We start from the raw sequence: 23,236 nt of genomic DNA, 5'->3' as shown, positions 1-23,236 counted from the left end.
ATTTAAATGACTTGGAGATCACAAGGTTTGTATCTTGAGAAGGAAGAAAATTCAGGTTTCAGAATGAAAAGTCAATTCCTCATTTTCATTCTTTAGAAGAGTTTCATAGTTAGTCTAATAGTTAGGAATTGCTTACAGTAACCATTTTAGGAGACAGCTAGCTGAAAGAAAATATATAGATGTGGGAATGGATAATAAAAATTAGCATTTATATAGCATCTTTCATTAGCAGAGCCTCAAATCACCTTAAAAACATGAATTAATCTTCACAACACTTCTGTGGAATGGATAAGTTGTTATAATCCTTAAAGTCATTTGTTCAAGGCTACAGAGCAAGTGTATAGCAAACCCTGGAATAGAATCTTTCTGTCCTAATCAATTTTACAACTTTCTAAAGAGACAGCAATGTGCCTGAACATTAGCCTGCGAGTAACTATAAAGTTCACTTAACCCTGACTGACACTTGCTCTTAGAGTGGATAAAGACATGAAGTGGATCAAGTATAGGTGTATATAACGTCAGATTTTGGAGATAGGCAAGTCTCCAATGACAAACCATGATGATAAAGTCAGTGGTATGGCTTTCTTTATGAGCAGAGAGATGCATTGTAAGAGTTGTCAACTCTGCTAGGCTATATCCATAGGACCAACCAATGGGGAAGATGATATTCTGACAGCAGAGAAAAATCAGAAAGATAACTAGAGTACCTGCGTGGAGAGTGGGGGTTAACAATAGCCAGGAGGAGACAAGTCTTAGTGGGTAGATATGTGGATGACATGAGGCATAGGCCATAGAACAATTTGAGTCTTGTCCCCCTCTGAGTGAGAAGGGAGACTGCAGCCACAGGGATGGTCAGATAGTTTCAAGGCTAAAAAGATGTTATTATTAATTCAGGACATTTCCTCTAGAGGAGTAGGTGTTCACAAATTTCCTAGGTGGGAAGCAATGAGAGAAAGAAAGAGCAGGGTAAAAGCTACCAAATGTAGCATAGAATGCAGTGTTAGAGAGGAAAAGAGAGGGAGAAAAGAGGAAAGCCAAAGAGTGGGTGAAAGTATTTATTCAAATAAGCAGGAGGCAACATAAAAAGAGGGAGGCTTCCCAATCCCAAAGGCAGTGCCAGCAGAAAAGGCTCCAACCTCCCGGGGAGTTTGTTCAGCTAACCCTTAATTATTGAGCGTAGAAAGCATTATATTTTCATGAAGTTTCTTGGCATAAAAAATATAGTCTCCCTGCCTGATAGTACCTTGTTTTTCCTCATCTTCTTCTTCCAAACTGTATCCATTCCCAGAATGGACTTGTTAAACAATTCTGAAAAATTTAGATTTGGTTTCAACAATTATGGATTAATTAAAATATTACTATGGTAGAATTTCTCACAATGGCTCTAATTTCTTTGCTTAAGAAAAATGAAATTATCGCCAGCATTTAAATTATTCACCTTCAATTAATTAACAAAATTTGTTGAGTGTATAGTATGTACATAAATAAAGCAAAAAGATACCAGTTGCTATGGAAAAGTGGGGAGAAAAAGAGGTATCATAGTTCTCAAACCACTGAGGACTATGAAATATAGTTTAAATTTTATATTGTGGTTCTGTTTATTTTTTGAAAAAATATAGGTGTATCATTGTTAAGAAGATAGGCCAGTAGTTGTTTTGAATCAATGGAACACTGGTATATTTTTTCAACAGCTTGTAGTTGTTAGATCTAGATAGTAAACATTTCTTCACCCAGCTGTCTTCCCAACTTGCCTGCATGTCCTGAGCCTGGTTGGCACATGATCTATTCTTCATCCTTTTCTCCTGTATCACTCAGAGTTGATACAGGCTTCTGTGTCACTGGCTTCTGGCCAGTGAGAAGACTGCCAATAGGAAAGACAAGAGAGAGATAGGAGGTGGGGGAGAAGAGAGAATCCCAGGATATTTCTCCCTGCTTTTGGCAGTACCCTGTGTCTCTTTAGCTGCAGTTCCAGAGTGCTTGTACCTGGTCCCTGGGCTCAGGTCATTATGCCATCTCCCTTTGTCTATCCAGCCTGGCTGGGCACAGTGGCTTCTTCTCTTGCTAATATCTAGGTTACCTCATGGTCCCTTATATGGCTCATCACTTGAATTCTTATGAAACACATTAAGTGGATTCTGCTATTCCTGTGACAAATCTTGCCTTAAGTTATATTATTAATAAAGAAACCCTTAATAGTTAATCAGAGGTAGCTAGGTTACAAAATGATTTTTATCAAAAACAAAGCTCCAGTTTTGTCCATCCTGGAAACTGACCATCACACTGTCACAAAGATGGCGATGCCCAATCCCCTTAGCCCTGCTGGAGTCCCCCAGTCCTTTCAGCCCCACCGCTGAGAGCAAACAGAGGGTGTGGGGGCTTCGTTGCTGCGATAGTGGCGAAGCCCCCAGGCCCGGCAGACAGCAGAGAACCACGGGGAGTGGGCCTAAGAAGGAGCCCTGATGGCTCCTGGATTGGAGAGGGTGCAGGTCGGGCTGAGGGACACCCCTTTCCCCTGTGCACGAATTTTGTGCACTGGGCCTCTAGTTTATATATAAACTTAGCTATATATCTGAAAACATGTCAAATAATCTCAATTTAAGTAGGTGAAAAGGGCCACCATTCTTAAACTAAATTTTTGTTTCCCCATTTTCCTCTAGACATGAATTGTAGGGCTCTCAGCATAATGATTTTCAGAGATAAAACATTTTAGGTATAATGTCACACCACAGGTGCCTCCCTTATGGCTAGTGTGAGGATCAAATTAGATAATGTATGTGCAAACCCTTTGAAAATTGTAAGGAGTGCTTCAGATGGGAGGTTGTGTTATTATTTTACTACCATTACACCTTTAATGTCTGTGAAGAGGCTTGAATGCTGGTCTAAATCGATATTCAGGGTATTAGACAAAATGTTATGGCCTCACTTGAGAAGTAGGAGACAGTCATATAGGAGACTGTCATGAATAGAAACCATCAGAACTGACATTTGCCAAAGCAAGTTTTTGGTGTTTTTTTAAATTATTTTCTCATATGGCTGTGAGAAAAAGAAGCCTTGGCCTTCTTTAGTGTTTTGGTTTTACTCCTGAATTAGGAAATTTTATCTTTTGTGCTGGCACACAAACAAAATTAGCTTAAATAAAAGTCATTTTTTAAAATTAATTACTCAGGTTTTATATTCACAGACATATTATTAAAGCTTTCTGAGTGAAAAACTTTGTAAGAGAATCTTTTAATGGCAATCACATTGCATTTATTAGTCAGTGGAATATATTCCTCACTGAATCTCCTAATGTCCTGTCCAGCTTAATATGCAGTGACACAAACAATGAAGTATTCCCTTTGAGAGAGTATTCATTATTCTATAAGAACTACATATGGAGCGATGCCTCTATGCATATACTCACCAAATATTGCTCAGAGTAGCCTCGTACCATCCTGCATTTTTTTCTTCTATTAGTCATAAGCCTGGTTTCCTAAAAATTGTCTTGATTCTCTTGGCTGTCAATTGATTTATTCATAATGGGTTTGTGTCATCCACCTACTTCTCCAAATTCTCCCAGAGTATTCCTGAGGGGGGCAGCGGGGACCCAAAGAAGTCTCATTCCTTTGGATTTGTTCACCTGCCACAGTGCGGTGCCTTCAATCATTCATCAATAATTTTGTGAATCTGTGCTTTTGTGCCAGGCCCTCTGCTAGATGTTGAGGATATAAAAGTAATCAAAAGAGATGGGGATCCTGCCCGTGTGGTAGAGATAATTAACCTTTAACAAATGAATCATCTGAAACTAGGTAGTGTTCTGAGAAATAACTGTGGAATATGAAGGAGAGACTTCTTTATCTAAGGTGGTCTGGGGAGCCTTCTGAAGTATAAAGGGATTCAGATAAAAAACAACAACAGTGCAGAGGTACTGAGCTAAGAGAGAGCTTGGAATATTCTCATAGGATTAGAAGACCTTTGTAGCAGGGGGTGAGCTCTTTAAGATGAAGTTGGAATAGGAAAAGAGCAGATTGTGCAGGGCCTCTAAAACAATGGAAGCAAGTGAGGATTGTGTTTATCATTTCTCTATCCATCGACCCCTTTGATGGATTGGAAGAGGAAGAATTAGGATCCCGTGGTTGGAGAAAAGGAACTGGGACAGAGAGCTGGAGGATAGTTAGGAGTCTACTGAAGTAATCCATAAAAGTGATGCAAGTAGAGATAGAGGGAGTGGGTGGATCAAGAAGTATTTTGGAGGTAGAACAGATGGCTCTTGCTGATGGATTTGACATGCAGGATGAGGAACAGAAGGAAGAAAAGGGTGATTCCTCAGTTTCTAACTTGACCAATTAGATATACAACTTTTTCAGTGATTGGGGGGCGGGGGGGGAGAGATAAAAAGAAGAAAGAGTGTTTGAAATTGAAAGGATGGTATTTAAAACCATGAAATAGATTCTATTTTCTGGGAGAGAACTCCACAATAAGAAGGCAGGGAGATGAGAAATAGCCAGCAAAGGAGACTTGAGATTGATCCACAGCAAATAAGAGGGAGGAAAAAAAGGAAAAGCTGACCGATGTTGAGTGTTTTAATGAGGAAACGATTAACTTTCCAAACCTTCTGAAAGTCTAGTGAGATGAGGACAGAAAACTGACCTGGAAAATTGACCAGACTGAACATTCCGATTTTCCCATCACACCACCACTCTTCCAGTGCCAGATATTTCTTTAAGGTAAAGTAGATTTTGCAATAGGAGATGGAGAAGTCAGCTACTCTTTGTCAGGGTATCATTGCTCATAAACTATCCTATATTAGAATAGTTGTTATTTTACTCAACACTAATACGTATATTGCATCAGATTTTCTCTTTAAAGTATCATATTGCTATGTTTTCCCTTAAAAAATAATTGGCAAGTTAATCTGGTTACCTTGCTTTATGCTTAGAGAGCATCTCTGTCCACTGTTGTCAGTCTTGGATTAACAGGGTCCTCTAATGTTATTCTTGATGAGTTTTAGTAACAATCTGCAAAATATAACAGGCATCTTTGCTACAAAAATATTATCACTTGTACCACTGAGCAGTTAGTGAGAGGGTGGAGAAAACGCAAGGTTTGGAGTTAGAAGACCTGAGTGTGAATCCCAACTCATTTGCTCACTATCCAGGTGAAGTGGACAAGCTACTTTAACTTCTCTAGCCATCAGTTCTCTCATTCATAAAATGGGGATGGTAAATAATACTTTCCCACCCATCTCATAAGATAGTCAATATGTTCATATGTGAAAACACTTTATAAGATATAGAAAGTTGGGATACTTGGTCAGTATTGTGGGGATATGAATATTACACAAAGTTTTACCTCTCTTGGGCTCTGAAAATTTGCCACATTTCCCCACGCTCTCATTTTTAAGTCTTCACTGCTTTATTTCCCATCTTTAGGCTCTTTTGATAGAAATCTGCTTCATTTGTTTATTTCTTCATTAATCCCTCAAGGCTGCCTGTTCTGTTACATACCTTTATGTTAGAATTTAATTTTAGTAAATGTAAATGGAAGACAGGGTAATCTATTTGTAGGAGTATATCTATTTTATTTTCCTTATTTCACATTGACATAGGTGACATCTGCTCTAGGAAGCAGAATCTCTGGTGTTTTTCTAGGTTCCCATCTTTTGTTCTTGCTCGTAAGACATGGAGCCTTTAGCAAGACAGCTTTGCATTCAAAGAGGCAACAGAGAATTCCTCAATGTGTACTGCAGAAGGGCCTCTTACTCTCTAGCTAGCTGAACCTTTTTCATGAGATTTCACTATTCAATTTTCAAACAGAACACAAAGCTCGTGGCTAATGTCCCATAATAATTGCTTAAAGCTAAGTGTTTCCCTACTTCGATCTGCTGTATTAGGAAATAATTTTGCTTAATGTATACTTACAAAAAGCATCCTGCTGAATCACAGTGCTAAGAAGGCAACGCATCCAAAAGCCAAATGGGAACACTGACATTGAGTCTAGCATAGTGCAGTTAGATAACAGCAGTGGCAGGGAGATGACAACGGAGGTCTAGGTTAATGCCTGCCCACTCCCCTCCTTCCAGGATGTCACCAGGGCTGGGCTAGGCTGGGGACATGGAGCAAAGGGACATCAACGTGCTGAGTTTCCATTTAATTTGACGGTATATGGAGACAGGCTTCTCAATCCAGCTCCACCAAAATCAAATTATTTCAGAACTTTTCAACTTCTTTTTAACAGCAAAATTATTGTTTGGCATATTACCTTCTGTCTACTGTAATAAGCTTTGGGGAGTTGGTTACATAGGGAGGGTCTGGTTTTACAGTGACCATTTTAACACTAGTAGCAGAAGTTTAGTCAGGTTTCTCAATAAACTATGAGTGCCTTTCTGTCTCTACTAATGTTCACAGTTACAAGAGTCTCCCACCTAACTTGGATGTGATTCCTTGTTAAGTGTCTGTACTTAAGACTGTATATATTGGGAGAGGAGAAGAGGAAAAAAATAAAACAGAAGTTTGTCCAAAGGTTTAAATATTTTTAACAATTGCCTGAAGATTACTTGTTTTGATTATTTAATTTTTCCTGTTTCATCCCCATTCCCTCCCCCACAAAAACACCCTATATTGGAAACTTGCTTTGTACTAGAAAATTTGGAGGACCTTTCCTATATTTATCAGCCATCTCCTTTTATACGCAGTCATCGTATGAATCCAGCGACTTCTTGGAGCAGATGCTAAGAATACCCTTTCCTATGCTAATAAAATATCATCACATTAATTTCATTTTAATTATGTTTACCGATTTTTATCAGGCCTGCTGCCTAATTACTTTATTTTATTTATGCATATTTATCTCTATTATAGGAACTGTTTAACAGAGCTGGAGCCATAGAGTAGCTCTGTGAGCTATTATATCTATGTTTTGCTGAGGTGTGGACTATTTATTTGTTTTAGTAAATTATGATTAAAAACTTGACATCGTAAGGAAGGACCAGCAATTAGAAGGACTTCCTCCCTCCTGTGGAGGAGTATAAAAAAATAAAACATAAGACATTTGTTGGTGAGATCTACATAGAACTTTAGAGTTTAGTTGGTATGAGGTCTTAAGATGCCTAGATGTTTTCTCCTGCACAGCTTTTAATCTCTTTTGTCTCCAAAGTAGTTTTACTATACTAGACCTCAAGTCTCCTTCAATATTGAAATTTGTGTGACTTTTAAAAGAAAATTTTCACCTTACTAAAAAATTAGAGTTAAGAGATAAAGATGAGAAATATTTTTATACTCTTTTATATGATACATAATGTTACATTTTATATAATGTGTATAGAATAGTTTGAAATCATAAACCTTTTCACATTATTTTTATGAGAAGGCAATACTTATAAAAAAGCAGAATTATTTTACTGAAAATAATTTTCATTTCAATGACTAAAAACAACTTTATTGGTTTTTCTTCTTTTAAAAAAATATCTAACAGAGAAGAAAATCACGATATTCAGACCTTGACTTTGAGGTAAGTTTCTAAGATTTTTTAAAAATAATTTTAATTACTTGAATTTAAAATTGATATATAATTACTTAAACACATTACTCTGTGCAACTATATCGAGGTTCTTTTCTAAATTAAATGAGAAGTGAAAAAATTTTTAATTTTTAATTAAAACCTATATTAGTTATAGAAAAAAATTTTAAGGCTCTAATTACTTAAATATATGCTAAACAGAGATTTTCCAGACAAGTGAGGAGTGAGGAATCATTTTATAAATGGCAACATATGTGGGTAACTTATGGTAAGGCCTGAACTTGGTCAGTTCAGTTTGCGGGGAGGTGGGAATGTTCGATCTTTAATCTTTCATATTTAAAACAATTATAACTGTTTTACTTAGTGACAGCTGTAAGAGAGACCATGGGGATGCCTTGGCTGGCTAGCTAGGCTTTCTCTGGGATTTACTTGCCTGTGTTTTGACTCCTATGATTTAGGTTCTCTCAGGTACATTCCAGATTCTTTTTTCCAATAGCAAGTGTAGGTTCAATCTGCTCCTGTGTTTAGTAAATGCCTTTTCACAGATATAAAGATGAAGATCTTCATTTTCCAATTTACATTGAATTTATATTGATGCTGCAATATCGGTGCTAGAAATTACTGAAATCATGCCATTTGAACAGTTTATGCTAAGCACTAAATTAATGGTGTTTGAGCATCACATAAAATGCACTTATGCATCTTGATAATTGGAGATGATTCATAGCCTGCTGATATAATTGGATAGACTACATCATAAATTGCTCCAACATATTTGTGCTGTTGTGATGCTTACATAAAACAATATTCTTAGCTGATATTCCTAAAATTACGGGAGCCTCCTAGAACATGGCAAGTCATAATTTAATCATTTCATTTACGTAAATGAATGCTGTTGCTCAGTAACATACATGAGGTATCAAAAATGAGATTTAATTGTTTTTATTTATTGCAATAGTAAACAAGGTCTGGTTTTACCCTGAATAGAGTAAAAAATATAAGTCTTTTTTAGAAATATTTCAGTAGTATTTGTATAGGATACTAAATGAAGATAAAGAATATAGCAGTTAGTACTGACATGGCTCAATTGTAGCAATCTGACATGGGATGAATATTTTATTATATCCTAAGTTTTTATGGCAAAAAGATAAGGACTATAAATTCAAAGAGAATAAATTCAGCAATCTTCTACTTTTAAGTTCTTTAGTACTTTCTTGTTGTTGTTAATTCTCACCTGAGGATATTTTTTCCATTGAAACAGAATGAAAGGGTGGGGGAGAGACAGACACATTGATTGGTTGCCCCCTACATGTGCCCAAGCCAGGGATAGAGCCTGCAACCAAGATATGTGCCCTTGACTGGAATTGAACTCAGAACCCTTCAGTCCTTTGGTTGACCCTTCAACCACTGAGCCCACCGGCTAGGGCTCTTAAGTACTTTTAAAGGGATAGATACCCCTCCCCATTCTTCAGTTAGTAAAAAACAGAAGATCATATTGTGTGTGTGTTGTATTGGCCTAAAAGCAGTAAGTTGTAAGGGTAGAACAAAGACAAGGAGGTGGGAATTAACCCACTGGCATCGGGGACACAAACTATGAAAACCTACATCAAAAATTAAGCCTCAGTGCAACCAGCCAAAATTATGTAATCTCAAGCACTGAAAAGAAATCTAATCATACCGTGTCACTTAGAGCATTAGAAAAACTTTCTTTTTTTAAAAATATATTCTCTATGGCAACTGGTTGCAGATTCCTTAAGCTGATACTTCTTTCGCTGCTTTAGTATTCTATTCTTACATATAACATGGTATTTTCAAAACATATTGATGAAGAGATGTTGTAGCATGACAACCGTGGATATTTTTTAGCTCATTAATTGCTATAGTTATTGCATGATTGCAAAAGGCATTAAAACGTGGGGGGAAATAACTTTGAGCTATTGGTTTTTCTTTACAAATCATGTAATAGTACTATTTCCCTTAGTCAATATACAACTTTAGTTCTGTGGCAGATATCTCAAATTATAATCAGAAAAAAATTTAAATGCTGATGAGTTTGAATACAATCTATTTTTACTTTGGATGGCCCTCGAAGAAGTCTAAGTTATCTTCTTCCCCTTTTAATTTAGTGTGCATGAATCTAACTTGTTTATGTCAAGCTTCCTGATAGCTCTCCAGCCCATAAGCTTTACCACACAATGGCTAAATTAGGCATTTTGCCACTGACAAACAAACTGCCTTCTGGACTCCTGAAAGCATTTCTCCTTCAGACTTTAAGCCTTACACATGCCAGAGAATTTACACAGGATAATACAACTCATACACCCATAAAACTCTGTGGCTAGTAAGCACTATAGCTGAGAAAAAGTCCTTCCATGTAACCATCCCTAAAACAACACTGTATTCTTGGAATAAACAGAACTAAGTGTTGACTAGTCATAAAATGGTAGAACACTGGTTCTTGGAAAATATACAAAAAATACTACACTGATATTCTGTGACCAAACCTCTTATTGGATCTGTATTCCTAGCTCCAAGCAGAGATTTGTAATATAGTGAACATTCAGTAACTTTTTGCTTTAATAAAAAGTTAACCACCCTAGGCAGTTTGGCTCAATGAATAGAGCATTGGCCTGAGGACCAAAAGGTCCCGGGTTCAATTCTGGTCAAGGGCATGTACCTTGATTGCAGGCTGGGTCCTGGTTGGGGTGCATGCAGGAGGTAACCAATGGATGTGTCTCTCTCACATTGATGTTTCTGTCTTTCCCTCCTTCTTCCACTCTCCCTAAAAATCCAATGGAAAAATATCCTCAGGTGATCATTAACAAAAACAAACAAAAAGTTAACCAACACTGTATCTAAACTGAGGCAGAGACCAGTATATGGATTGACAGCTATGGAGGTGACACCACAAAGATATCCACATCATATGTAACTCAAGGAGGTGAATGGCAGGTAGAAGTTGGCTAAGGTGTGATGACATGCTCAAGAAACAAGAAGCAAGTTGTATGTCACTGAAACATGGAACCTATGAAAAAAAAAAGAATAGACAGGGGAGGTAATTTAGAAACCATACTGCAAAGAACTTATACCCTAAGAGAGGAAATTTTACCTGATTTGTTACTAAAAGCTGCTAGGGCTTCTCTGTTGTATTTTGTTTTGTTTTTTAGTGAGGAATGATTTGCTATGATCTGTGCTTGGAAAGATTAATATGGCAGTAATAGGAAGGATAGGTTGGAATAGGGTGAATGTGAATGTTGAAAGTTACTTTCTACAAATTAGAAAGTAACTAGTCCAGGTAAGAAATAATAAGGTCCATTTCCTAGAAGTGATAGGGTAAGAAGGGGATGGGTAGATGGGTAGAGTCAAGATCTATGGAATTTGTCCTTGACTTTGCAGGCCTGAGCCTGGGTTTCTAGTACTATCAACAGATCCAGGGAAATTAAGACACCTTGTTAGGATGAGTTGCATTTAATACTATAGGAATTAAGATGTCTAACAGTGTTAAATCAGAAATATTAGGCAAGTAGTTTAAACTTTCTGTATGGGTTGATGATGAAGCTCAGGTAATTCTTAGTAATGTAAGTATAAACATCCATTCTGAAACTATAATAGGCATTGTTTTCCATTCCATGCTAATTATTTATTTTCTCTTCCAAAAATATGGAAATAAACCTTGTCATATTCTTCTATGGGAACCATGCAGGCTCTTATAAACACCTTAGAAGTTCCTAGTGAGCATCACACATCACATACCCTTTTCGCTTTTCAAACTGGAGAGAGGTAAAGGTGAGCAGAGGGCACAAGGAAGCACAGATCTATATTAATCTATATTAACCATGGCCTAAAAGATCTTGGGAAACATAGTTAAGATAAAATATTACTTTGTCATTTTAGATCACTATGAAGACAGGGAAACTATGGCATAGAACAGAGGTTTTCAATTTTTTTTCCATCTCATGACACATAAACTAAATACTAAAATTATGCGGCATACCAAAAAATATATTTTTTACTGATTGGATTTGTTCATGCTATTCGGCTATTGTGTTGGCTGTTATTTTTTTATTTGACAATATAAGGGAAAAGAGGTTAGTGCTCCTGACTTAATAGTCAGGTATTGCATAATGTTTTAAAAGTTCTTTTGGCACACTGATTGAAAATCGCTGACATAGAAGATACATTTTATGTTAATTTCTAAATTAAAGCATATGAATCCTAAGAAACATCTAGGCCCCTCCCTGCTTTGTCCCTGACCTGACCCCCAGCAGTAAATGCACTTGCTGGGCAATCAGTGCACATCCCCAAGGAAAAGCTTGAGCAGTGCAGTACTAGTTACATCTCTCTCTTCTATATTACTAAATTTACACTGCTGCGAAGTTATTTGTAGCCAAGTGTACTGTTGACAGTGACAAAATATGTATATGTATTATGTATGTATATATATATTCAGTTTATCAGACCCTTTTGTCTAGTTTCTTTTAAGCCCTGGGTGCTATTTATTCAAATAGAAACATACTTGAAACCAAGGATACTATGTCAGGCAGTTCAAGTGGCTACATTGGGACTCCGGCTAAGGAAAGGTACATAAAACATTCTGTTCCCACCCAGCTTTACAAATCAAGCTAAGACCCTGCTACCTTAGTGGTTGAGTGTTGACTCATGAACCCAGAGGTCATTGGTTAGATTCCAGGTGAGGGCACATGCCCAGGTTGCAGGCTCCATCCCTAGTAGGGGGTGTACAGGAGGCATTTGATCGATATTTCTATCTATCCCTCTCCCTTCCTGTTTCACTAAAATCAAGCTAAATTTCTGCAATGTGTGTTGTTTCCATAACAAGAGTTTTGACATTCATTTCAGACTAGTATTAACAGCCACTCTGGATGTAAGCCTTCTATGCAAAGCAGTAAAGAATAAAAATAGCCATAGGTTTAGAACAGTAAATATGGACAGTAGCAATAGAAGTATATAAACTTCTAAGGCTGGTAAAGTTAATTCAGGCAAAGTGGTTTCTAATTCCTATCAGCAGATGATTTCCAGGCCCCATAATCTAAAGTTTATAGTCAGAAAATTCTCCAACTTTTTCTAGCACCTTTTCTGTTGGTAAAAGTCTGAATATAGTAATGCCTATCTTATCCTGTGTAATTCAGACTTAAAGAAATCCCAACTCTATAATCCAATTTTTGAATTTAAAAGGGAGAACCTCTAAACTATTTTTATCAAACCTTCCTACAGGCCCTTTATGAGCTACTGATAAGGAAAATATGGGAGAACAATAGGATGAGAAGGGGGAGAAGGCAGGGTTCCTGCCTGGGGCCAAGGAAAAGAGCCTTCCTTCCAGTGGGGAAACCTCTTCAATAGGAGAGAAGGCCAGATTTATGACGGCCCTCCCTGTACAGGCATCTTCCCTGGTCAATATGCCCATGCCATCTCATTCATTCAATTTATTCCATGCACACTTACCCAACACCTGCTGAATGCCAAACACTGTGCTAAGTGGCAGGGATACTAAGTCACTGTCCAAAAGGTGTTCAGAGAGAGATATGAAGACCAACCTTTCAAAAGATTAATGCAGACCTGTGGGATAGTTGCAGGTGATCAATATCCAGTTTATGGGCTCATGACAAAAGGCAGCTAACCCACCCTAGATTGTTTCATCTCCTTTTCCACCTGAATAGCATAATCACAGACTTGAACAGTCCAGAGGAGGACGTTCCCTGCATCTCTGGGATACATCTAAGATAGCAGCATGCACTGAAAATCAACTGTGGAATAGAATGAATTTCAGCTCTCTCACCACCTGTGTGAGCCAGAGAGCTTGACTGATCCTCTTGAGCTTCAGTCTCCTAATGAGACGATGACTGCTACCTCCCAGGGTCATTGTGAGGATTAAGAAAGATAATAATGGCTACATTTCTTAAGCGCCATGTCAATCACTGGTGACTGACACTATACTTTCAGTCCGGAAGACGAAACAGGCTGGGCACTTAACCTGTTAAGTGGCTCTTATCTGGGTCTCCACTGATAAGTGACTTACATCCCTTTTTAAATCTTCAAAACAACCCTGCAAGGTTATTCAGGCTACTAAAACTGGGGCGAAAGGATGATTGGATTTCGTGCCTCAGACCACACAACTTGAAAGTGATAGAATGAGATCTAAATCCAAGTTTGTCCAGACCTAGAGTTCTTAGATTTGACATAACCCAGGTATTTCATCGAGGAAATCACCTGGGATATCGTAGATGCTCAAGATAGACAGACAGATTGTTTACATCCTGATGTTTTTTAAAATAACAAATTCCAAGAAAGTGCTTTACAGTTTATCATTTTTTTTCTCTAATATCAACAATTAAAAGGCTGCAAAGAAACACAAACCTTTCATGAGACATTATTTTTTTGTGCAGTTAGGGTACAGGTTCATACACAGCTTCAAAAAATGTTGAGTGATAATAATTTGAGTGAAAGGGCGCATTACCAAGCCTTTATCTTTATTACAAAAGATGCCTTTAATAGCTGACAGGTATTGTAACCGAAGGAGTAGAAAATCCATGAGTTAAAATTTCATCATTACAAAGTTTTAGAAAACTGAGTTCTAAATTGAGTTTTTCACACAGAAGTCAATTATTTTGGGACACAGGATGAGTCACAGAAGAAAGAACAAGATAAATAAATAAACCCTAAGGTTAGTAAAAACCCCCAAATAACCATTAAAATGGACCAGTAAGATTTATAAACATGCAAAATTCTCATTGGGTGGTTAAACCTATCAAAAGCATGAGTGCTATAAAGAAATAATTATTCTGAGAGGTAAATAAGGGGAACACTTATTACTTGTTAAAAGTAAAACCACAGCTAAGTTTTTATCCTCAAACATTGCTGAATCAGAAACTCTCCAATATTTTCTGTGCTGCCAGCTCTCCTGTCATTGGAAACTTCCCCACTAAAAAGCTGAAAGAAACACTTGTTTGTGAACAGGAAGGAATCATGCCCATGACAGATCCATGAGTTGTCGATTAGCAGTTCTAATGTGGTACTTCTGTCAGAACTACCAGGCCATCATTGCTATGGTGATTTCTGGCAGCACCTAAGTGGGAATTTCAAATTAAAAAGATTATCTGACATGAAGATATATTTGCAATTAATGTTTTGTGTTTTTTTGGTAGGAAAGGCCCCAGATTGCAGCATCCATATTTTTTTTGTTTCCAAATTAATTTGAGTCCTTGAGCTTTAATATTCAGAGGAGCTCTCGTGAACCTATGTAGAACATTGCAAAATGCTTTTTGGTTATATAACATTGGTGTCTACCACATATATTTTGAGTATATTCTAAGAAATCCAGTTTCTCAAAATCTACTCAATTCAGAATCAGATGCTGCCCATTCAGTCCGAATATGATTATAAACATTCCAGGCAGCTAATGTATCCTCATTTCTATGAGGTATATTTGAGTCTTTGAGTCATTAAACTTGCTTTATCTAATAGAGGTATTTGGTTGCAAGAGACAGAGTGTCTTTAACAAACAAAAGAGAACTTTGTTGGAAGGGTATGGAAAGCATTTACCTCTTGGCCAGGGGACGGTAGGGGTCTTGATTCACATTTTCAATAGCATGGGGAAGTGCTGCTAGCTCCCCACTGCAAAGTGACAGTCCTCTCATGAGTTGAAAGATAAAAGGAGACTGCACAAAATCACATGCCCACCTTAAAACGGAGGAGCTGTGCTAATAATATCAACTATCTTAGAAGACAATGAGTTCCTTGTCTTTGGGAAAGGACAAGCTCATTGAGGGAAGGGAATTTAGGTATAAGATAAAAATTATACCAGCAATTCTCTGAATTTCAGCAAACAAAAAAGGGAACAGACAATATACAGGGAGAACTGATTTAAGAACTTTCCACTTAAATATGAATACATTAAAATGTAGGAATCATTTACTTACATTTCTTTTAGCAAATTCCCCTATCACTTACTCTTATAACACTGCCATTTGTTTTCCTTATCACAGCTCTAATTTAACATGTATTTGAGTTATGTGATTAATGCCTATGTCTTCATTGTATCTCAAGTTATAAGAAGGCAGGAACTATGCCAGGTTTTGCACACCATTGTTACTGCAGCATCTAGAACAACATGTGGTGTATTATCTAACAGAATGAAATACCTTTAAAGAAATGTCAATTGTGTGGCATCACTGCTACTACACCTTAGCAGAAAATAGCTACATAGTAAGATTCATGATCATTAAAAATACTATTTGTAAATTAGAACCAGTCATCAGTATACTGACTACTATACTTTTCAAAAAAGGTATTCCTTGTCCACAAATCCGTATTTTAATCAGTGTCTCAGGACCTGCTAATGAGTGGGGATATCTGCCTCCCCTAGGATAGAATGTACTGCAATATGTTTGCCAGCTGCGTGGTCCTCAGAATCCCTCTATGGAGTTGCTTATGCAAATCCTCCCTCTTATAAATCTCTATCAGCCATCACTAGTCAAATTATGTTTGCCTGGTGTTTCCCTGTAAATCCTGCAAATCTGTTTCCTGTACTCTCCCCAAAACTGATGGGAAGTTAATCGCTCTATAATTGCTTGCTATGTTTCATGTCCCCATAATGAGTAATGTTGCCATGTTCTCATCCTCAACCACTTGATTTGTCAACAACAGTTCTTAGAGCTAAGAGGAGTAGAGATGAAAATAATGTAGTTGTAGCAAGACTTGAAATAGCAGAATTATCTCAAATAAAAGTAGGCTAATAAAAAGAGAATTAGCTAAACAAAGTATTGCCTAAATACAGATCCATTAAATATGGAACATTAAAGTTGACATAAAAGAGAATAAGGTTTTTTTTTTAATCCTCACCCAAGGATATGTTTTTATTGATTTTAGAGAGAGACTAAGGGAGAGGAAGAGAGAAACATTAATCAGTTGTCCCAACCAGGATTGGAACCTGCCACCTTTTTGGTCTATGGGATGACACTCCAACTATGCATTATAGATCTTCCCCTAACAATATATTTCTTTTTCAAAACAAATCCTTACTTTTGAAAATATTTGGCAATTAAAACAACAGACCAAAAGTTCAAATTATAGGGTAGGCATAATATAATATACCTATGCAATACACATGAGGAAATGGTAAGTTATGAAACACATGCTTAAAAATACTGTAAAATCTTGCACAAACATGAAGACGTAACTTAGATAATCACAAGATACTATATTTTTAACTTGTAAAAATCAAAATTGAGAAAGGTATTTTCTCCTTTAAAATAACACTTTTAAATATAGGGAATTTATTATTTTATTCTTCTTTATGTGTGCTCTTTTAAATGCTCTGTGATAGAAGATTCAGTCCATGTTACTTAACCCAAGATCATTTTTATGTATGACTCTATTTGTTCAGTTAATGTGAAGTTGGGAGAAAAAACTATAACCAGAGATGAAGAGTATCAATATATATATTTGTGTCTGTGATTTTTAGGAACTCTTCAAACACACAATTTATGCTCTGAATCCTAATTGTTAAGATTCAGTACCATCTCATGAATAAATATATGAAACCTATGGGTCAGATTTTTCTTTGTGCGAAACTCTATCAGTATTCACATGGAAAGTATAAGATTTTAGATCTTACCTATTATTTCAGACACTTCAGTGCTTTGAGTCAGTCTTAAATGGCAGGGCCTGGGATTCAGTTCCCCCTTTAGTGCAGTCAGCTAGGATTTTAGTGTTTATAGAAATAAAACATTAAAAAGTAATATTTCCCATAGCAAACATTGAGAGACTCAGGTGCTTTACAAGTCCAAGTTTTGGTGTGTGTTTTCTTACAATGTAACAATTTTTGTAAAACAGTTTTAACTCTAAATGATGAAAATCCTACACAGGAATGACTGCTACATTTTTAATGCACCCACAAGAGAAACCTATTTTTTGGTAATCTTGTAAGTAGAAGAAAAAGCCAATTTTTCATGTTCAAGCAGTGCTGACTATAAGACAAGGATTTGGTGGAAGTCATTTGCATCTATAGCACCTTTTGGGACCTCCTGGTTCCTGCCAAACTTAATTTCCCTTATTAATAAGGCAAATCTATTAAATTTCTTTTCCTAATGCATTAATCAAATTAGAAATGAGAACTATCCTGGTGTCTTTTGCAGAAGGTCATGCATACAAGGAAGAGGCATATGGAACTGTTTCAGGAACTAAATCAGAAATTTCAAACTTTGGACAGATTTCGGGATATACCAAATACAAGCAGTATGGTGAGTATTTTTTTGCTTCATCAGTACTTGATGCCATGCTAATAATGTGTCCCATTAGCTATTATCCCTGCCCTCCAGGAGCTCCTATTTGTCTTGGGAACAAGACTTGGATCTGTAGAAAAAAATAACCCCCCCAAAATGTACTTTGGAATGAGCTAAGAGGCAAATTAGGAATGACAGAATCTTAAAGCATTTTTATTCAGATTTCAGATGCTCTCATTTATAAGTTTTAATTGAAATTAGTTATATATCAAAAATATGTTAGCTTCACGTGGCATTTTTATCAGAGTTAAAAATTAACTCAATATACAGATAATTAATTTTTTCCATTTTTTTGAAGGCCTGCATTTTTTTTTAATATATTTTATTGATTTTTTACAGAGAGGAAGGGAGAGAGATAGAGAGTCAGAAACATTGATGAGAGAGAAACATCGATCAGCTGTCTCCTGCACATCTCCCACTGGGGATATGCCCGCAACCCAGGTACATGCCCTTGACCAGAATCGAACCTGGGACCCTTCAGTCCGCAGGCCGACACTCTATCCACTGAGCCAAACCAGTTTCGGCAGGCCTGCATTTTAAGGTTATAAAATGTTACCTGAAACCAGAGTGGTCGGTTTTATTTCCAGGAGATTTGGGATACACATCAACACTGAGGGCTTTGACTGCTGATGTGACCATTCTCTTCTCATTCATTCCCACTACTACAATCCTAACATCTGACTTCATCAAATAAAATGATATTTTGTGGTTACTACATGCATGGCGCAGTCAGAGCTCTACAGAAGCTGCATAATTATTTGTGAGTCTAGAAATCAGTGTACTAGTAGGAAGCTCACCAAGAACTATCTGATCCTGAGGAAGTTGCATTCTCAGGTCCCTAAAGTTCTATTTTCTCTTAAATCGAGCATAGAACATAGTAATATGTGTTTCCTTCGTGTCTCACAGCACGTTCCAAAGCAGGTAGGGCACTTGAGAGGGTCAGAAGCTAAGACTCAGCTGTAAGAAAGAGAGCTGGGTTGCTACTTGACACTACTCTTCACTCCACTATGGTGTTCTTCCTTTTCCTGAACCTCTGCAGTCCATCATCTGGGGTTTTGAGTATCTATATCTATCTATCTATCTATCTATCTATCATCTATCTATCACGCTAAGGTACATGGTGTTTGATCACCTCAAACTTTAGTGACTATTTTATATGTGTCATGAGTCTTAGTCCCAGCTTCCCAATCAATAACATTAACTTTTGAAGCATAATAATTTATGTATCTTTATGTTTATGTTTTTCTTGTGTTCCTCTCAGTACTAGTATAGTCCTGGTCATGGTAAGTTACCAAAAAAGGGCTTTTCTTGATTTATTGCATGTCTATAATAGTTCAATCTGTGTTTATTAAATGATGGATATAATAAATACTATACACTTTGGCTCTGTTCAGTAAATAGGTATATATCACCTATTTTCCTCCTTATAGGAGGAATCGTGCATTATGTGAGATCACCATCACAAAGCTAGACATGTAGAAGACACTTCAATGTAATGAGTGGTTCTCTCATCTCCAAATATTAAGCTGTCAATTTTTAGTTAGCAGACAAATGAGAATTGCATCATTGAGATTAGACCCAAACACATTAGCTACTCATTTTGGAATACTGAAAGCTAACATTGAAATAAACTGAAGAAACTTTATTTGTTTAAACTAAAAAGAGAGGGTTATGTTTATAAATCTGAAAGGGTTATGCAACAGATACAGCTGGCTAGCTGCTATAATATGATTGTAATTTCCCCTTGTGGAATGCTCTGGCTATTAAATCATTAATGGCACAAATATCTGTATCTCAGTTTCCTGACAACCAAAACAGTCTACTAATTACACCACATTTCTATAGTAACATGTCTTTTCTAAAAAAGATTTATAAATATTTATCATCTGGGAGGTAGGAGTAGGGAGAATAGCATTGTCATTGCTGGTTAACTATTATCCTAAATATCTGAGAGCAGAAAAAATGTTTCTCATTCAGTTTTAATAATGAGCATGTATGTGAATGGGTCCATTATCATTAATTCAGTTATATAATTCATAATGGCATATTGCTAATGATAATCTGCACAATTGGGTAGAGAAAGACATTTTCAAAACAATCTCGATCAAGTCTTATTATTTATTTATTTTTTTTTGGCGACTACCTCAAAACACCTGCCTAGCTCTGCAAATAATGGTAATTATATTATGTAGAATTTTGGAAATCAAGGCAAAGCAAAAGACCATTTAGTTCCTTTCCCTGCTTCCAGGCAGGACAAAATTTAAATCACACTACAAAGAAAAGGTGTTGTTAAAAGAACTCTTTTACTTTGAATGTCTACCCCAAACTAGTCTCATCAAGATCTCTTTTCCACCAAGGAGCTTCTCTAAATTTTTGCTTTTAGAATATAGAATAAACATACCCCTTTTCACTTTGTCTCCAATATTGGTAGAAGGAAGGGACTTAACTGCAAGTGACAGCTAGCCTGCCCCTGGACCCATGAGTTACGGGAAACAGACAGCTCTGCTGTGTTTGGGGTCACTCTGGATTCTCATGTCCAGCTAACAATCTATTTCTGTTTATACAACCCTAAGACCAAATTAGCATTTTTGGAAGCTTCCATGCATGTTGGCTTATATTGAGTATATAATTGATTAGGCCTTTTTCACCCATGTTGCATTTTGACTATATCTTCTGTTTTGTACTTTAGCTAAAAAAATAAAAATAAAAAACTGCTGCATAAATTCAAGAAGTTATACTAACTCTGATTGAATCTTATAAGATTGAGGCCTCCTCTAAAGCCTGCCCTGGCCCTTAGCTCTGTCAAATTCAATGATCTCTTTGGGCTGTTCCACAATTTATCACTCATCACTTGAACCACTGAAAATGGTACACCTTTCCATATGAGTGTGGGCTCCGCTCTTCTCACACTTAACCATACAGGAAGATCAGTAGCTTGTAGGCGCCTTCCCTTGACTACCAGACCTCCTCCCTCTCTGCAGAGCCTGTCCCTCTCTGATTGCTGGGTGCAGTAACTCTTCAGCACTAAAGAAGCACGGGGCCTCTCACCTAAAGGTTGTCTACACCTTTGTGATCAATGGTGAGGACCACACTGCAGCTGGGATGCCAGAGGAGATGAACATGAAAGCCAACCTTAATTTATTACCCACTAATACAGTGGTTCTCAACCTGTGGGTCGCGACCCCTTTGGCGGTCGAACGACCCTTTCACAGGGGTCGCCTAAGACCATACTGCATATCAGATATTTACATTACGATTCATAACAGTACAACATTACAGTTATGAAGTAGCAACGAAAATAATTTTATGGTTGGGTCACAACATGAGGAACTGTATTTAAAGGGCCAGAAGGTTGAGAACCACTGCACTAATAGAACCTCTCAGAAAGTTAATCACTCATATACTGGCAATAATACTCTTTAAAATTAGAATCTAGACATTCTGACAAAGTTTAAAATTGGCCATTTTAGTTCATGTATCCATGGTGCTTGATCTTCAAAATATAAAGGGAAAATCATACCTGTTCCAAACATAATAAAACTCCTTGTTTCAAAGCAAACAAACTCACACTTTACGTACCAGGAATTCTTTTAAGATTGAACTTTCTGTCAAACTAGCTTCTCAGAAAGCTTGTTTAGACACAGCGCTTGCCTAAGAGAGATAAATCCACCCTGTGGCTTGATTTGGCATAATTCACACCAGTGAACATCTCAATTGATGACTGATGATTCAGGTCGCTGTACTGCCCCCAAACATTTAACCATTCCCCATCGCCTACAACGTAAATTACAAATTTACTAGCCCTGCATACAAAGCCTTTATTCACCTCTTCCTGTTTTGGGTTTTTTTTGTGTTTGTTTTTTTCCTGCTATTCATTTTAATCCAACTAAAATAAATTGCTCCTTGTTCTCAGAGTTGTCCCATCTCCATGCTCTCTGGATTTTTACTTCATAGTATGCGTAACTGTTCAACCACCCAACCTCCAGCTCCACATGTGTCTTCATGACCAAACCTATCCTTCTTAGCCAACCCTAATGTCACTCTCCTCAGAAAAGGTTATGTGCTTTCCACAAAAAAAGCCATCTCTCCACACTCTCCTCTGAACTCCCACAGCACATTTCCTGGATTGTAGATATATATAAATATCTCCATTTAACTGTAAGTATCTTCATGATAAGTATGATTACTATAGTGGGAGCATTTCTGAAATACCAGATGTTATACTAGGCGGCTCCACTTTTCATTTTTGCAACCCCACAAAGTAGGTAATGAGCTGCACATTTTGCTAACTCCTTTCGCCCACAATACAAAGCTTATCTCTGTTTTACAAATGTTCAAGTTTTGAGGTTCAGAGAAATTGAGTAAATTGCTCAAGGTCACATTCATTTGAAATGAAGCAAGTGGAATTTGGACCTGCGTGTATCATGCTGCTTTTCCATATTTGATTTATCACCTTATTCTCCCTAATGCCTAATATGATGCCCAGCACAGAGCAGCTGATAAATATTGGTTGGAAGGAGAGAGGGAAAAAAGGAGGGAGAAAAAAGGGGTGATTTACAAAATTTCAGACTATTAGACTAAATCAGAATTAATCCCTTGCACAGCTCCTACAGGTGAACTTTTTATTCAATCTTTGCTATTAGCTTTTTTTTTCTTATCTGTCATAATTATGAAGGCTAATAAGTGCTGAAAATATCTATTGTATTTAGGATTTTTAATAATTTATTTTCTAGTTATGATAAATATTTCTACAGTTTGTCTTTTTTCTTTAGAATGATTTTTAATATACTGAATGCAGTTAATAATTCAAGTACTTGTTTTATGCCCTCCCTCCCCCACTAATTTGATTATATTTAGTAAAAGGCCAGAATTTGGGGGTGGGGAGGGGGATAAAGGACACACTCAGTGTCTATAGTTGTTTTTGTTTAATTTTCTCTAAGGAGCTTTCAGTCATGATTGCCTTCTTGTTCTTTGATGTTACTCAGCTTAGTCTATCCCATTCCAGTTAGTAACATGTTAGGCTATAGAAACCTCAACTGATGTGTCTACTCATATTTATTGAGCATCTATAACATATAACGTGGAAGGTTTAGGTGGAGTCATAATTAGGCAGGACTTAAATCATAGGTAGCAAGAGGTTGTATACTATGAAACATAAGAAGGAAGGGCACCTGGTAGAGAGGTTTAAAAAAGAAACAAAACCTTATATTGCTGGATATATTTTCTAAAAAGCTGTGCTCTTTGAACAGAAAAATCATTTTTATAAAATTACTGTGCCACCCAAATATATAAAAAAAATTGTGGGAAATGCATAACAGCATTTTAAATATTCTAAAAACGATAATTTTTTGAAGGAAAACTAAGCAACAATACTAATAAAAATTCATTTTATGAAATATGGCCAGTTTGGGTAACTGTTTTTGTTATTACACTAGTGGCCT

At 36.8% G+C, this 23,236-nt stretch overlaps 1 protein-coding gene across 2 annotated transcripts in view; it reads left to right on the top strand.

Moving 5' to 3' along the window:
- ADGRB3 (adhesion G protein-coupled receptor B3) overlaps positions 1-23,236 on the top strand; it is a 689,753-nt gene that overhangs the window by 664,328 nt on the left and 2,189 nt on the right. For both annotated transcript variants that reach the window (XM_036318196.1, XM_036318195.1), the window contains 2 exons: positions 7,453-7,488; positions 17,649-17,753. In XM_036318196.1, the coding sequence (XP_036174089.1) occupies positions 7,453-7,488; positions 17,649-17,753 (141 nt within the window). The remainder of the gene's footprint in view (positions 1-7,452; positions 7,489-17,648; positions 17,754-23,236) is intronic.

This window comes from Myotis myotis, unplaced genomic scaffold, assembly GCF_014108235.1.
Source record: "Myotis myotis isolate mMyoMyo1 unplaced genomic scaffold, mMyoMyo1.p scaffold_m19_p_7, whole genome shotgun sequence".
Classification (NCBI taxonomy): Eukaryota; Metazoa; Chordata; class Mammalia; order Chiroptera; family Vespertilionidae; genus Myotis; species Myotis myotis.
This window is presented reverse-complemented; position numbering and strand designations above follow the sequence as displayed.